This window comes from Telmatherina bonti (genome assembly GCF_933228915.1).
Source record: "Telmatherina bonti genome assembly, chromosome: 16".
Lineage (NCBI taxonomy): Eukaryota > Metazoa > Chordata > Actinopteri > Atheriniformes > Telmatherinidae > Telmatherina > Telmatherina bonti.
In genome coordinates this window covers 21313609-21331230 of record NC_136614.1, presented here as the reverse complement: position 1 = coordinate 21331230, position 17622 = coordinate 21313609, and the positions used below count along the sequence as shown (strand labels likewise).

The 17622-nt window shown below is 37.8% G+C and overlaps 2 protein-coding genes across 2 annotated transcripts; one reads left to right on the top strand and one right to left on the bottom strand.

The window, feature by feature from the left end:
• Positions 1-126: 126 nt before the first annotated feature.
• Positions 127-12844, top strand: lin9 (lin-9 DREAM MuvB core complex component; the record flags this gene model as incomplete). Its single annotated transcript, XM_079255104.1, has 15 exons — positions 127-205; positions 1142-1174; positions 1965-2056; positions 5869-5982; positions 6998-7128; positions 7320-7445; positions 7819-7976; positions 10253-10386; positions 10507-10635; positions 11003-11104; positions 11194-11274; positions 11379-11504; positions 11627-11809; positions 11991-12088; positions 12212-12844. 15 exons carry the CDS (start codon positions 127-129, stop codon positions 12315-12317), a joined length of 1692 nt encoding a protein of 563 aa, XP_079111230.1. The 3' UTR covers positions 12318-12844.
• Positions 12845-13336: 492 nt separating this feature from the next.
• On the bottom strand, positions 13337-14721 carry mixl1 (Mix paired-like homeobox; the record flags this gene model as incomplete). The annotated part of the gene is made up of 4 exons (XM_079255103.1): positions 13337-13914; positions 14018-14144; positions 14279-14499; positions 14625-14721. 4 exons carry the CDS (start codon positions 14719-14721, stop codon positions 13337-13339), a joined length of 1023 nt encoding a protein of 340 aa, XP_079111229.1.
• Positions 14722-17622: the final 2901 nt, after the last annotated feature.

Sequence of the window (17622 nt, the reverse complement as noted above, 5' to 3'; positions counted from 1 at the left end):
TATATATATATATATATATATATATATAAAATGTATGTATATTTTAAACACACATTTGCCGTTAGTTTGGTCATTTATAGATGGTTTATTTGTCAAATTGCCCTCCAGAGAGATTTCCGACCCAGAATGCATTTTGACAAGGTCTTTGAAAAAGCGGCGCGGCTAATTCAAGATGGCGGAGATGGACCCAAGCTGTTAGACGAGAGTGAGTAACAACACGAAATCAATGAGTATTACAGTGTAAACAAACAGCGGTCTACTAGTAATTACATAAACAATTCACAATAACTGTTGGAGGTGTTAGTGTACTCGATAATGTAAATTTACAGTGGATTTTATGAACCCATCTCAAGACGCAAAGAGATCCTGGTTTGTCCAAGTCGGCTAACGCTTTGTAGCACGGGGAGCTAACCATAGCTAATGCTGGAGTTGTACAAGTTACTTTAGCTGCTCTGGATAAACAAATGCAGTTAGCTTAGCTTTCAGCTAGCGGCTGCTAACCTGAGGTAGCGAACAACAATAACAAAAGGACTACGTGCTGCTTCGTGAGGCGCTAGCTTTCCAGTCGTTTATACGGGCACAGTTTCTTCACTATTCCCCAACATTATGCTTATATTTAAGGTTCGTTAGCGGTGGTTAATGTTAACATGGTTACGCGTTGTGTCGGCTTTTGACAAGCTGATAAAGGGTTTCTAGTCAAGTTAGTTGACTGTTAACACCTAAAGTGATCGATCTGAACGCAGTTAATGTAATTTATTTAAGAAGAAAAAAATCAATGTAATGTAGTGTAACGTTAGCTGGTTTAGCGTTTGGTGTTCAAGTGTTGTGTGTCATGTTGATGTCATTCCCGTGCCTGACAGCTCAAACGGGGGTAAAGGCCTCACCGACTTGGTTAGCTATTTCCAGTCAACCTATATGGCTGCTGTCGGTGTTTAGAATTACCTTTTTTTTTTTTTTTTTTTCTTTTTTTTTTTAGGGGGGATGCTAACTTTAACATAGCATTTTAACCACTAATTTATTTTCTTTGCTTTTGTAATGAAATCGTAGTTAAAGTCTTATAAGCAACACTTTGCATTTGCTTTCCATTGCTGTTAATTCCATATTGCATGTTTAATGTAGCTTGTGTTGCCTTTTTCCCCAGGCTCCTCAGCTGAGGCACTTGTCAGTCTTAAAGGTATGTTGGCAATTGCAGTAGCTGTCATTTGTTAGTTTTTATATAATTTTAATTACATTGGAAATGTAAAGTACACTAAACTCACTCTTATTGTATGCCTGTATGATCATACTTGGTCAGTGATGATTGATCTGATTTTATTCTGTTCATATACATGGTGGATCACACCTACCATTGGTTTATTGTTTAAAAGTAGTCAGCAGATTTAAATCCTCCAAAGGATTAAAGATGTGTATTACCCCCATAATGAGAAGCTTACTACTTGCACTCTTTCAGCGTTTTGTTAAGATGCAGGATAAATTGTAAGAAGTAATTGCCACGTTGTTGCTTGCATGTTGTTATTTTTCTTTATGAGAAAATGTTTTTTGTTTGTTTTTAAATAGTTTCCCCAATTTTTTGTGTTAATCAAAATAATTAAAATCATTATGTGATTTGACAGTCTTCTGTATGTTGTGTGCTCACAGCTTTCTGTTTTTAATCAATGGTTACCTTTTAGAGGGGAGTTTGTCAAACACTCTGAATGAAAAGAACAACTTCCCAATGAGAAGCTTACTACTTGCACTCTTTCAGCGTTTTGTTAAGATGCAGGATAAATTGTAAGAAGTAATTGCCACGTTGTTGCTTGCATGTTGTTATTTTTCTTTATGAGAAAATGTTTTTTGTTTGTTTTTAAATAGTTTCCCCAATTTTTTGTGTTAATCAAAATAATTTAAATCATTATGTGATTTGACAGTCTTCTGTATGTTGTGTGCTCACAGCTTTCTGTTTTTAATCAATGGTTACCTTTTAGAGGGGAGTTTGTCAAACACTCTGAATGAAAAGAACAACTTCCCAAGGGCTCACAACACCAGGGGACGACATTCCTCTGTCACAATGGACACGGTAAGAGACATCATGATTAGTCAAACTATACATTTGTGAACAAGATTAAATGGCTCTGCTTCTGTTTATGTTTTCAGTGCTCAACCTTTGATTGGAATTTAGTTAAACAGGCACTGTTTAACTAAATTATTGCTTATTGCTTGAGAAGATGGTCTTAATTAAGTATTTGATACTTTCTGGCAAAGAATTTACACGTTTTTCACACATGCATTTGGAATAATCTAGGGTCTTTAGATATTCTCTTTGATAGAAGATCTTTGGATAAAATATAAACATAGACAGCATTGCAAAGACTTGCATAATATGCAAAGTTTACATGTAACACATAAAAAAATACTGTTTAAATGCATTTTTCTTGGATTACATCTAAAACTATAGTGCATAACTATGTAATTGAAGGGTTTGATGTTGGTGTGTTGTCTTTTCCAGCTGAATAGTTTAATGCACTGTTTCATCCCTTTGTGTTAAATGTGGACACTCAGCTGTACTAAATTAGTTTCTGAAATTAGGTTTTTGGTCAAGCTGCAGTACAACAATATTTTTCCACGCTTTTATCCGTGTACATAATCCTGAAGAGCACACGACTTAGTGCTTGAGCTAGTTGTTGTCGTCACAAAATTTATTATGGCAGTCTCTACTCCTTGTGTTTATTTTTCTTAGTAAACTGAAGCTATCCTTATTGATGCGTTTTATTTTTTACCAGACATACTGATTGATGTGTTTGATTCATGTTACCGGACTCTAGAGAGCATCTGATAGATTAGCTATAAAATATTTATTACAAGAAGACAACCAATGTGGTTTCTAATTCCTGTAGTGCAAAAAGACTGTGCACATGTGCCATTACAGTACGTTAAACTTTTTACCAGTAAATATTTAGGAATTTAATAACAAAAGGGGGCATACACGTAATAATAGAAAGAAGATTGACTGTATTTGACTTTATTAAGCTCCTGCTAAATGTATTATCATGGTTACTAATTCTCAGTGCTTTCTGGGCCAGTTATCGGAGCTGCTGTATTGTTGATGATGATGATGTTGCTAATTTCACCGGTTTGTTCTTTGCCATAACATATTGGGATTTATTATGATAACTCTTTCAGACACGCTGCTACATATGCATGTATTTCTTTCAGAACAGGGGTCTGTACTTCAAAACAGGATTAGTGGCTTAGCAGGGTGGTAAACCTTGATTCAGCTCTGGATTTTCAATATCACAAAGCTGGTTCACTTCTTACTGTGGGGCTCACTTTGTCAACTTATGCTGGAAACTAAACCTGCTCCAATGAAGGTTAGGTTTGAGATCAAGACATGATCTCTGACCAATGAAATATTAGAAATTGAAACTATTGAAAGACATTGACAGACAGTAACACCTCCTTCTGTTTTAAACTGGACCCAAATAGCTTTTCTGTTTGACTCTTAGATGTGTCAATAAAAGTTCATATGTAGCCTAGAGCCAAGACTGGTGACTTTAATTTGGTTGAAATAGCACAAAGAGAATTATCTAACAAAACTTGTGGGGGAAAGTTGATAAGGCTGTGCTAGATAAACCAAATGAATCGTATGACAAACTCCAATTCAAAGTGCATACTGAAACGAAAGCAAAAAAAAAGCTATTTACCAAACACAAACCTATTGTGGAAAAGCAAGTAAAACCTCAATTCCAGCTAAGTTGGGACATTGTGGAAAACATACATGAAAACAGATCTTTTAAATCTATAATCAGTTGAATACATGACATAGACAATGTTCAAACTAATAACATTTATTGCGGGTTTTTTCCCTCCAAATTTATGCTTTGAATTTGATTTGCATCTCGTCCCCACAAAGCTAAGACAGGGGCAGCAAAAGACTGGGAAGGTTGAGGAATACTCACAAACACTAGTTTAGAACTTTCCACAGGTGAACAGGTTATTGGGCGGCTGTAGCTCAGGAGGAAGAGCAGTTGTCCTTCAACTGGTAAGTTGGGGGATCGATTCCAGGCTTCCCCTGAAATGCCGAAGTGTCCTAGGGCAAGACACTGTACCCCCGATGTGCCTATCGGGGTATGAGTGTGTTGAATGAGTGTGTGTGTGTGTGAATGGGTGAATGTGACAAGTAGTGTAAAGCGCTTTGAGTGGTCTGTATGACTAGAAAAGCGCTATAAAAGTACAAGTCCATTTACCATTTACTATTTGGAAGTGTCATGGAAAAGGAGCATCCCAAAGGCCTCAGTCGTTTATAAGAAAAGATGGGGTGAGGTGAACAATTGAGTCAGCAAATAGTCCAACAGTTGAAGAATATTTCTCAGCTACAATCACAAAACATTTAGAAACTTCATCATTTACGATATATAATATAAAAAAAAGGGACTTGGAGAATCTGGAGAGAAATCTGCTCATAAGAGCTAAGGCCAAAAAAACCAACACTGAACAACTGTGACCTTCAATCTCTCAGATGGCACTGCATTAAGAACAGACATCATTCTGTAAAGGATATTATGTGAGCTCAGGAACAAAGAGGACTAAAGAGGAGAAGGATTTTCAGATTTTTATCAGTGCAAAGTTAAAAAAAAAAAAGAAAAAAAAAAGCCGGCATCTGTGGTTGTAGGGGGGGGGGTGTTTGTGTCCATGGCAGGGGCAATTTGCACATCTGTGAATGCACTATTTATGCTGAAAGGTACATACAAGTTTTAGAGCAACATATGGTGCATCAAAGAGACGTCTTTTTCAGGGACGTCCCCGCTTATTTTAGGAAAACAATGCCATGCCACATTCTAAACACGTTACAATAGCGTGGCTTCGTAGTAAGAGTGCAGGTAGTAGCCAGGTAGTAGACTGGCTGGCTGCAGCGTCTCCCATCAGAAATGGGCGGGGTATTGTGAAGCGCAAAAAATCCAAAAATAGGAGCGATAGACTGTTAAGTAAGAATGGGAAAGAATTCTACCTACAACGCTTAAAAAAAATAATGTCCTCAGTTTCCAAACAAATGTAAGTTAAAAAGAATTTGCAAATCCATGTATTCTGTTTTCATGTTTTTTGCAATGTTCAGCTTCCCTGGAATTTGGGTGTTATACCTGCTCTTTAATGTTAAGCAAAAATTCTGTAGCCCAGGGGAACAACGGGAAACAAGTTGGGTCTGTACTCCTCTTGCTTCTCCCAAAGTTGGTTGCCCAGTTAGAAAGTTGAGGTACCCATCCAAAAGCATGGCAGAGCTGCACTACAAAAACTGAAATCTAAGTAAGATTAAAAATCTTAAAATGAGTACACATAGGTTTATTTTTTTAAATTCAAGATAATTCTTAGTTTTTATGCCAGAGAATTTCTCTTGTTTTAAGAGTATTTTTTCTTGTTTTGGGAGGTCTTGACAAGCCAAATTTTCTTGTTCTGTTGGCAGATAATTTATCTTATTTTAAGCAACATTTACCTAATTATTGTTTTGGTTTTTTTTTCTTGTTTTTTTAAGGCTGAGTTTTTGCAATGTGGAAGGCTCAGCTGGAAGGCACAGCTTGAGCCATATCTAATAACACCTTGTCGGAAAATAGATGAATGTTGGGCAAACGCACAGCGCAATATTTGTCACATAACAAACTTCAAGACAGCTCCGGTATCACATTCAATAAAATACACATTTTGTGTTTTAATGTAACTGCAGTCATTAAAGCACAGATTAAATTGTTGAGAAAACCTTCAGGTTTTGGTTGGTTTTCCATCATGGCTCAGTTTGTAAAACACTAAGGTCTGAATGGGTTAATGTTGATGTCTAACATGCTAACACTTCTGTCTGAATAGTAATAGTACAACTAAAAACCTGTGCATTTGTTTCTACAGCCCACACGGAGCTCAAAGAGAAGCCGTTTGTTTAGGGATGAGGATGAGCCACCCCAGCAGCGTCTCCCTTCCAGATCTCCTCGGAGGAGCCAGAGGGTCACCACTACACCTCAGGTGAAATTTCAGAGTAGTTTGTGGTGTGGATGTATTTGATGATGTTCTGCAGCATTACGTCTGGTGCTCTCTCTTACATTGTGTGTTTTAGAAATGAATATTTCGGATGAGATTGGTTCAGTTCTAGGCATTTGATAGACAATTTATTAATTACAACCACTGTAGCCTTTTTTTTTTTTTTTTGATAAATACTATTTTTGCTCTTCTAGTTACTGTTTACAAGTTACAAATTATAAAGTTGAGATCTTGCTGTATTAGCAAAAGTAGGTTGCAGGATACAAACAGTGGTTTACACAAAGGACTTTCTTAATGTGAAGCACAAGGACAGATTATTTCATTTGTAGGTAAACTTGCTCAGACACTTTATCTTTTTACTCTGGGTGAAGTGGTTCCTCGTCCTGACAGTAGTCTATACATTTTGTAATCATGAACCATAAGAAATATAGCTAGACCCCTGAGTATACTGTAAATCTGTTCAGACCGAAATGGAGTTTTTAATTTCTTATATTTCGTAAGCTTCATCTCCCGGCTCCCCTCCTCCCCCTCCTGCAGCGCATATCTGATAGTCACACACCTGCATATAAATGGATGTGTTTGGATGAAAATACAAAGTAGTGAAGAAGAAATTCGGAAGGCAAACATGGCTGAGAAAATGCAGGCAGGATTTCCCGACCCAGCTAGGTTTATTAGCCTCATCCCACTAAATGGCAGAGAAAGAGAAAATCGTAAGTGGAAAAAGCTGCGAATAAAAAAGCCTTGGATCACGCAAAGAGCAAAACCAGAGGGGGAGGAGCCAAGACAGGGTGCCACTTTCACATCTTCCTCACGCCCCAACCTACCTACCCTTACCTACCCCAGCTTTAAGCGAAGTGAAACTTTGAAAATGCATGAAAACAGAATTTTGATTAAAAGAATAATTTGCTATGAAATAATTCTGCTTCTTCTTTGTAGCTTAAAAATGGTTCTATATCATAGAGATCTGATGTAATTGTTGTTTTACTAATTTTCTTTGCAGAAATTTTCTAATATCGTGACACCAGATAAGAAGGCATCCCAGAAAATAGGACTGAGATTAAGAAATCTCCTTAAGCTTCCCAAAGCTCACAAATGGTGCATCTATGAATGGTTCTATTCCAATATTGATAGGTAAACTTTTACTTTAACTTCCTGAAAACCTTCATTTCAAAATCTGGAACTAACTTGACTTGAAGTGCATGAGTCATCATACAGTTCATTCTGCTTGTATTTAGTAAAAAAAAGAAAAAAGAAAAAAAAAAGATATTTCTGGTTCATATTGTATTTCCTTAAAATAAAAATAGTCTTTTATTTTATTCCAGACCTCTTTTTGAAGGTGACAATGAATTCTGCCTGTGCCTCAAGGAGTCTTTTCCCAACCTAAAAACAAGAAAGCTGACCAGAGTCGAATGGGGCACAATCAGGAGATTGATGGGGAAACCACGACGGTACACTCCAATCTTTAACCTTAATGCATGCTATGTATTTATTCGTCTTGCCACCTCAAGAATTCTTTTCACCTTTCAGTTTTCATCAGAAACTTGGCATAAAATAGGGGTGTTGAAAGTTTGTCCTTGAGGGGCGCTATCATGCAGGTTTTTTTTTTTAATCCCTCCTCCAACACAAATGGCTTTTATTAAATCGATCCAGCCAATCAAGTTCTGCACAATGACTCATTTATTTTAGTCTGGTGTGTTTGAGCATGAATATATGGAAAACCTGCAGGATTGTGGCCCTCGAGGATTGGAACTGGTCACTTCTGGTATTAAAGAATGAAAATAACTTAGATTGGTGTATTTATGCTCTTTTTGTCCCATCCAGGTGTTCATCTGCGTTCTTTGCTGAAGAACGAACCGCATTAAGGCAGAAGCGGATGAAAATCCGCCTTCTGCAGCAGAGAAAACTGTCTGATGTGTCAAACTGCAAAGACCTTCCTGATGAAATCCCTTTGCCTCTCATCATTGGTACCAAAGTCACAGGTAAGATAACTGAGATGAACATCTTTTCATTAGGGCTGGGTATCGATTCAAATTTCAAGAATCTATTCTGATTCTGAGAATTTAGAATTGATTATCACAATTGGATCAGATTTGTTCTGATCTAATATGGTTTTAGGTCAGTATTATTAAAAGGTTTTTTGTTTAATTACATGACTTAATGAAGTATTGGAAGTTAAAAATGGCTGTAAGAAGCAGTCCCCTTCCCAGAATGTTGATATAATTGCCTTCACAAACATGATGTAGGGCAGAATTATTAAACAGATCCAGGACAGCAGTGTAGTGTGTTGTCACACTCTTGTAAAACTGTGTAGCCACGGATGTCCAGGTATCACTTGTAATGCCCACCGTCTCAGCTGACTGTAGTTTAATTTTCACATTTTCTTTTACCGACTGGTACATTTTTGGAATGACCTCTTCAGAGAGACGTTTGCGAGACATCATAGTGCGGTTTCACTACTTTCATTAGCCGCCTGAAGCCCTCATTTTCAGCAACGGAATTCGGGCGCATATCGTTGCAAAGGAAGCCTGCAATCGCCTCAGTTATTTTGAGAGAAAGTACAGAATTGGCTGGTAGTTTGTTAAGTTTGCTTGAGTTGCATGTGTTGCGGCCTGCTGGACGGCTTGGACATGAGATCTTGGTCATGTCTCAACATGTGGTTTATTTTTTGTTGTGGGCTTGGCTAACAATGATAGTGCCTGATGCCATGTTCACTGTTTTAAAGTCGTCACACGTAGCACGCATGCATAAATTCAATGATACAGCAAAAAGGTTAAAGTTCATCACGGAAAACTTTTCATGTCAAATAATCAGTGTGGTCACATGAGAATAATACACAATAGGGATTGTAGTACTTTTTCATATTTTATTTAACAAATTAAAAGTAGTCAAAAGGTAAAAGATTAAATTTGTACCTCAAATAAATGTTGCTATGTTGTGCATTGGCATGGTTAGGAAATAAAGAAATAACACATTGTAGCCAAATGAGGGAAGCTCATCTATGTAAGAAGATGGAGCAGAGCTTAAGTGAGAAATTTAAAAGAGCAAACTTAACACAGACGGATTCAAACTGTGTGTGTTACATTTCTGGTTGCAGCTGATGAACTAAGCAAGCTGAACAAATGCCACAACCTTCTGGCTATAGTTAAAATTATGTGTAGCAGCTCTTGCACTATTCCTCTGTGACTCTTTCACCATTGTTATTATTGTTATTATTATCATTATAAATGCTAACTATGAATTTTCTCATTATTTTCTTTATTATTTAAGAGTCCAAGCCAAGACTGGTGCCACCACAATGCTTGATTTTTCAAAGTACTGACTGAACAAAAGTAATGGCAGCAAGTACACTCATTTTTAAATGGTACCTTTCATCTTTATTTTAACACAAAAAGAAGGGGAAAAGGAGAAGAATAACCTAGCCTAAATTATTATCAAAGCTTTGGTAAGGTCAAATGAAACCGAGCATTTCAGCACAGCTCAGAACTTATTTAGAAACGATGATGATCAGGGTTATGGTGAAGGATATTAAACAAGATGATGGCAGTGTTCTCTTATACAAATGTGCAGGTAGGATCGTAATAGTATGCCAAAAATCATGGTGTGATATGCGGCTTGGTTTTAAGGTCACAGTTCTGTACTTTTTTTGTTATAGTAAGGGAACAAATGCAAAAGATAAAACTGCTTAAAAAGCTTCATGCTTTCCATGTTGATTCCCGGGTGGAGCCCAGTTTATCCACAGTGAGAGAGCACTGGCATCTTCATGTGAAGGGAGCGGGGCTGTAGGGGGAACGAGCAGAACGGCATACTGTTTTCATCTGACACACCTGTCTTTGTCCATTTACACACTTTACTGGGTAGCTGAAGTGCTCCCAAACAGGAGACTTTAACAACAGAAGAGGGTCTTCAATCTCTGGTTTCTTCTTAAATCTGTTGCTAGCCATAACGTCCACTAACCAGAGGCTGGGCTGCACTCTGTTGTTCTTTACAGAGGAAGCATGTGCATGGCATTTACTCTTTTGTGTAGAAATATTTGGTGCGCCTCCATTCTGTACCAAAAAATCCAAATACAGATACAAGTACTGTACTATTACACCCCTAGCAGCGATACTTGGATCAGTCATTTTTCCTTTTTTTTATATACCCCTTTTTTTTTTTTTTTTTTTTTTTCTTTTTTTTTTTAAATTTAAAGTACGTAAATGTGCTTTGTGTATTAAATTTAAGTACAAGAGTATTTCTTTTCTTTCATGTTCATCAGCTCGACTTCGAGGTGTCCATGACGGGTTGTTCACGGGGCAGATTGATGCAGTTGACACCAGTGCCGCCACTTATCGTGTCACATTTGACCGCAGTGGTTTGGGAACTCACACTGTGCCTGATTATGAAGTTTTGGTAAGCTCAATCATAGCACGCTGTGTTGCTGTTTTAATAAATGTGTTATTAAGCTGTTTATGGGGGGGAAAAGTCAATAAAAATGGCAGTACTATATCTCTAATAATAATTGTTTTCCAGAGCAATGACCCCAACGAGACCATGCCCATCTCAGCTTTTGCCCAGAAGCATCGATCAACACGCTACATGCAGAACCTCATGACTCCTCCCAGAGTGCCATACCCATCTGCTACCACTCCTGTCCACATGGTACCATAAAATTACATCTAATGACAGACACATTTGCTGTTTCATCATATTTTCCGCACACACAGTCATTAATAAATAACTGTCAAAGGTGGATTAAACCTGATTTAAATCTGAATAGGTTGAAAGCTAACAGGCAGCCAGTAAACACAGTAAACAACTTTTGGTTAAAACACTGTAAAGTAAACTGATGAAATAAACTGTAAATTTAGGCACATAAAATTGTTTTTACATGCATAATGCTGCTGATCCTGCTGCGAGAAGTTTAGTAGTGTGTGTAGTAAAACCCAAAACAAACCAAAAAAAAAAAACTGATTTTTTTTTTTTTTTTTTATTTTGATTTGAAATAATTGTTTTTTCTTATGAACAGGATAATGATCCTCTTTTAAGCCAGTCACCATGGAGGAACAAACTTACTGGTGCAGAAGGTGACACGTTGGGAGGATTTCCTGTTAAATTTTTAGTCCAAGTTGTAAGTTTTTCCTATCAAACTGAATACTAAAAGGTTTCAACCTAAAAGTAAACACGTGTTCTAACAAATACTTTTCCCCCCATTTCTAGACAAGGCTATCCAAAATCTTAATGATCAAGAAAGAGCACATCAAGAACTTGAAAGAAATGAACACAGAGGCAGAGAAACTGGTAAAAAAAAAAAGACTAAAAGTTACACACAAACACATTAAACTGTAACTGATGCATGTATTAAAGCTAACATTACATTTGTGTGTTGTGTTTTTTTCCCCCAGAAGTCATACTCAATGCCTATCGACTTAGACTTCCAGAAGCGATATGCTACCATCGTGGTTGAGTTGGAACAGCTCAATAAAGACCTCAACAAAGTTCTGCATGAAGTTCAACAGTTCTGCTGTGAAGTAGGTTAAAAGATTAACTTTTGACTTGATGTTCCAGAGTATCTCTGCCTTTCTAGACTTGACCAGCTGTGGGGGGGGGGTGGGGGGGAAATCAAGTTGATCAAAAATGTTCATCTGTCCAGCTTGCTCCAGATCAGGGCATGGTTCCAGCGGATCATCCCACAGAGCTACGGCGGCGTTGTGAAGAAGAGGCCCAACAGATGGTGCAGCTGAGCAATGCACAGAGGGATGGACAGCTGAGTGTGACAAATCCCAGCCTCACGCAGCTCATCTCCCGCCTCACTGCTCTACTCCTACAGATAAAGGTAGAGGATAAATTCAATCAAAGCTTGTTTTTCACTCATATGTAACAAAAAAACATGACATAATTACCCTGAATGTGTGCAGGAAGTTTCTTTTTAATGGCCATTGCTATTGAAATACTTAGTATGTGAAATAGTTTGCCAAATGTGTCAGTTGTTTATCAAGTCTTATTGTTTGTTTCAGTGTCTGGCAGATGGCGGAGATCTGAATTCATTTGAGTTTAAGTCATTAACAGACTCCCTAAATGATATCAAGGCATCGATTGATCCCTCCAACCTCAGGTAAATCACCGTTCAGTATTTTTATCTACTTGTACTCTCTGTTAGCCAAACCTTTTTACCTTTATAGTCCATGTAGAAGTATTTGTGATGACTTCAGTTGTTTTTTTTTTACTGTGTTTGCAGTTGCTTTCAGAATAATGTTGAGATCCACGTGGCACACATCCAGAGCGGTCTAAGCCAGCTGGGCAATCTGCATGCATTTGCCAGCAACAACACCAATGCAGTCTGAGTACCGTCACCTTCCCTTCCACATACACAGACACGAGGCATTTTGATGCCTTCTGTAACGTTGCTTTCACGTGAATCGTCAAGACTGAGGAGAATAAAAAAGCTCGTGTTGATGTTGCGGATAGCCATCTTCCAGTCCGAATTTGGATCACGTTCTGTCCGGATTCCTGAGATTTGTTTGAATAGAGATGATGTCACATATTTTTACCCTCCTGTTTTATTGTATCAAAATGTTTGTGCAACCAACTGAACACAAGCCTGAAAGAATCCTCAGCTTTTGCCACAATCCACATCTCAAAACTCAAAATTATTTATTGGTTTCATGTGCCAAACATTGATTCTAACAGGTTTTATAGTCCATATTTATTTATTTTTGCATAGGTTTGTATGGTTATGGAACAATATTTTGCTGTCTCTGATGTTCCCCTGTGAGTTTCTGTTCTGTTGCTCCACTGATGGTAAGCACAGGGGTATGTTAAGAATGTTTTGTAAAATTGTTTATTGTAGATAATTGTATAATATCTCTGATTATTAGAACTATTGTCAACATTTCTGCTATGTGTTCAGAAATGTCTTTTGTAATTTTCTGTGCACAGATAAGAGATTTTGATATTTTTATAAAAGGAGAACTCTGGGGTTTTCATTGCCTTTTAATTTCTAGAGTTTTAGCAACTCCTCATTTGGCATGGCTGCTGCTGCAACCCCCACAAAGCCTGCATCACTGATGTAACCTTTAAGTCAACAGTTCTTTCCTAGAGAATCTCCTTTTTCAGTTTTGTAAAGTTGTATATGAGTGCCTCAGGGCAATTGTACATAAATGTTTTGCTTTTTTTATATTAAACATAATATTGCTACATGTTTTTCAGTAATCCATTTTTTTTTTAAATTTAAGTCCAGATGATATGTTTTTTTTTCTTTCTATTTTTAACAATCAACGGTTTTATTACTAATTTTAATAAATACAGATTTACATGACTCTTATGATACATGTAATTTATATACATCAGCTGTTCTTAAATATCACATGAAGCCAACAAAGCCAGCCATCGCTTCATTTTCCCAATCAGAATCGGAGTCGCTGACATCTTGAGCTTCTTTGACGTGGATTGGAGAAAAGTGACCGAACCGCTCCCCTGTAGGCCTCAAGTGTGGATACTGCATTTGGCATCCATTATCCTTTGCCGTTGCTCGGTGGAAATTACCCTGGGTTGGGATGGGAGGAATCACAATTTTCATCTCTGGTCCAATGGTTTTATTTGGTGGGAAGTTGTCATACTCCACCAGAACTCTCGCACCCTGGTTGCCTGTAGTGTCTGCTTCAATCTTGGCATGATGCTCGTGGTCATTGGAGTAAAGGTGGAGATTACAGCCTGGGTTGGTCATGCTGGGCTGGTGTCGATGCATCTGCTCAGCCATCATTCTTGCTCCTTGCTTGTCATAGATGCAGGAAGAAGATGTATGGTCATAGCTGCAGGGCTTGGTTGTAACTGTGGTCCTATGAGGTTCCTGAGGACTTTGGTGCATTGCGGGCCTGAAACTATCCTCTAGTGCAAAAGCTCCAACTCTGAGAACCTCAGTGCCTTGGTTGCTTTCATAGGCTGAAAGTAAAGCAACATTTTAATATGTATTCTAACAGGCATAGGTTTATTTTCTATAGAGGAAGGAAAATCGATTAAATCAGAAGGTATTAGTAGCAAATACCTTTGTCAGTGCCCGTTCTGGTCTGGACCTGGCCAAAGGGGCCACCTGCTGGCGCGTTAGAGCGTTTCATGGACGATGTAGAACCGACTTGACGACGAGACTTGGCCCTTCTGTTCTGAAACCACACCTGAATATACAAAACCATGGCGTCCAATGAGTCCGTATGTCACTTTATTGATTAAGCTGACACAACAAATATTGTACTTTTTTTCACCCTAAGTGTATTAAGCAACAATAAAAAGGTAGATTTAAACACTCCACCTGAATTCTGGATTCTGGCAGCCCAGTTATGGCCTCCAGTCTCTCCCGCAGGTAGATGTCAGGATATTTAGTGTCGGAGTACACTTTCTCAAGCACCTCAATTTGTTGCTGGGTGAAATTGGTCCTCTTTCTCCTGTGGGTTAGTATCGCCACACATTTGTCGGCTTTCTGAACGGAGTTTGCGGAGTTAAAGAAGTTTGTTCCATCTGAGGCTCCATAATCTGTCAATGAAAAAAAAAGTTTGGAGAGACCTATGCGTAAATTACGCACGAAACCAGCTGCAACACCACTAAGACAGTTACCCGTGGATAAAAATGAGTCGGTCCCAGCTGCGCCAGACACTCACCTGAATTCACCATCCCGTTCATCTGCGGGGGGCCTTCGTGATACATTTGGAGTTGATTCAGATCCCTTGCGTGCCTGTTCCCATGAACAGCAGACATGATCCTCTTTTTTTTATCCTGACTGAGGGGAACCTGGCTGAGCGACTGACTAAGTTGGAGACTTTAGTGGTCGCCGGAGTTAAATCCTCCCGCGATCAAAGGTGATGCTGCGTGGATGTGTGAATGGGGCAGCCATCGTGGCCGACTGGCACTGCAGCGGCCGTACAGCAACTTCAGACGTCTGCAGGTCACTGGAGGTGTGAAGCCATCACACCTGGAGCGGTGGTGCGGCCGCAGGTCTGTCTAAAGGGCTTCTAATGGAAACTGTGGCCTCAATACACATCGGCAGAGAAAACATTTATCCGCTTTGGAATGGATAAAGCAATAATGGACCAGTTGCCGTCAAAGAGGAGTCGGAAACTGTCTCAGCGGAAATTTTTCCAGCAGGGCTTATATGGGTTTCCACCACACAACAACATTATGTTGTTCTCTGTTCACTTTTAATATAATGTAGGCTATATTAGAATGAAATGTATATTTAAATGTCAATAAATAGTTCTAAGAACCAAGCACCCAAATAAAACACATTATTTGTTTGAGAGCAGACTACAAAATACTGAGATGGATTTATGAGTCAAAACTTAGACTGAACAAGTATGAACCCAGTGAACAGTTCTTTTTATCTATCTATCTATCTATCTATCTATCTATCTATCTATCTATCTATCTATCTATCTATCTATCTATCTATCTATCTATCATTTCACTAAGCAAGCAAGGAATCTCTTTCAAGGCATTTGTTTCATCACTGATCTACACACCTTGGAAATAACTTTGCTTCCTGTCACCTTTCAGCAGCAACAATGTCAACTGCAATACACAAACCTCATACAAAAGTACTCCAGGTTGGCCTTTATTATTGAACGGGTCACTTCCATTTAAGTCAGAGGAGGATCAAGTAGCACCACAGATAGGTTAATTTGTTCATGTGTTTGGACAAGATTTGCAAGTGTTATTATTGATTAATTTTTATAAGGATCATCTTTTTTTTAATGATTCCCTTTTTTTTAAAATAAAATGTTTTTGTCACAAAAATAGTCACATTCTCTATTCTACATTTAACTTTGTGGAGGATATCTTCAGATTAAAAAGTTGCTGAAATTTTCTCAGGCTCTCCATACTCACAGGATTTGTAGGAATTTCTTTGTCCCAGGTTAAGTGATGAGAAGACTGTATGTTTGGGACTAAATTTATAGGAAATCAAAACATATATTTTAAGCTCACAACAGACTTGTTTTCAGAGAACTTAGAGCATCCACATCCTACTGTGGCAATGAACTTGATGCTGAGAATTTATTTGATAGCTACTGTCATTTCACATCAACATTAGCACTTGTTGATCTCTGTTCTTTGATACTTGCAGCTTTGTTCAGGTAGGATGTGCTCAATGGTTAAGACATTCACAGTTCATAGGTTGCTCTGTCTGAGGGCCCTAATTGGGTATTGCCATTGAGCACAGACCAGATTGCTATGCAAAAATGAGGGTGTTGAAGTTCCTGCTCCTTTGTGCCAGTCTGTGACAGATCCTCTGAGAACTGTGGGACATGAAAATGATAATATGCTTCTCATGCACTGATCCAGGAGACAGATCAGGGGCAATGAATAATATAATGTCAGCACAGTTGGTGGAGAATTTATATGGAGTTTTGCCTTAAGTAGTCATTAATTATATATTTGTCAGCCTCTTGTAGAAGTGGAAAATGTGTGATTATTATTAAAAGACATATTCTGATATGCAGTGCACATTTAGGAAAGATGTACTTAAAACAATTAAGGGATTAATATGAGCCACATCCACTGGACAACTGCAACTGAATACAAAAGTAAATATATGTTCCCACCATTAAAGACCAAGCAACCAGTTGACTTAGTCACTATGCATTTATTCGACCGATAGACACGTAAATCATCCTCACAAGTTTGCAGAGATATGTTAAAATGTAAGCTGTCTTTTATTGGTTTTTTGTGTATTTGAGAGTTATTTCACAGAGTCTCGATTCATGCATATATTTTTAAAATTGTGCTTTCGAAAGTGTCATTAACACTGCAGCAACATGTTTAATGTTTTGGATGAATAAAGCACAATCTGAATAAATTTATTTAGTTACATTATTGCAGATATACTAGCATAACTAGGGGGAAAGTTGTTGGAATTGGCTTTAAAAATACAGGATTAATCAGGTTATAATTTATCTTTTTAAAAAGAAATATGAAAAACTAACCATTTCACATGTAAAATAACTGAACATCATAATCACTGAAGAAAAGTTTTTTTTGGATAAAATATTGTATTTGTAGTCATTTGTACCTTGTGTTGAAAACAAAACTGATTGAAAATGTCAAATGACAAAACCAAGATGCTTGCATATTTGTATAACTTTCTATATTGATTTTAATGGTTGTTGTATTAAAAGTAAAAATAAGTTCTTTAAAATGTTGTGGATCTTTCTATTAAAAGAATACCATAGTCATTGCACACTTAGTTCAAAAAGGTTAATGTTAACTTTCCAGGAGTCCAAACAACAAACAAAACAGAAAGAGGGAGAGAGAGAGAGAGAGAGAGAGAGAGAGCGAGAGAGAGAGAGAGAGAAGAAAAAACAGTGAAATGGGGAAAAAGTGGCTCAATAATCTGATGGCCAAGATTCAGCAATAATGTTTTGTCTTTTCTGTTTCTATGGTTTACCTTTACTGTTCATTTTCATGTAGCAAATATAATCAGTAGACGATACATAAATGAATGCCTTAGTTTTACAGTTGCCTGGATTTTCCTGAGGTTTACATTTCCATTTTGAATAAAGCGTCGTCATTATTTACATCAAGTGAAAAAGAAGAAGAAGAAGAAGAAGAAGAAGAAGAAGAAGAAACGGAACTTCCTGTAAACCTGAACGGAAGTAGGTACGT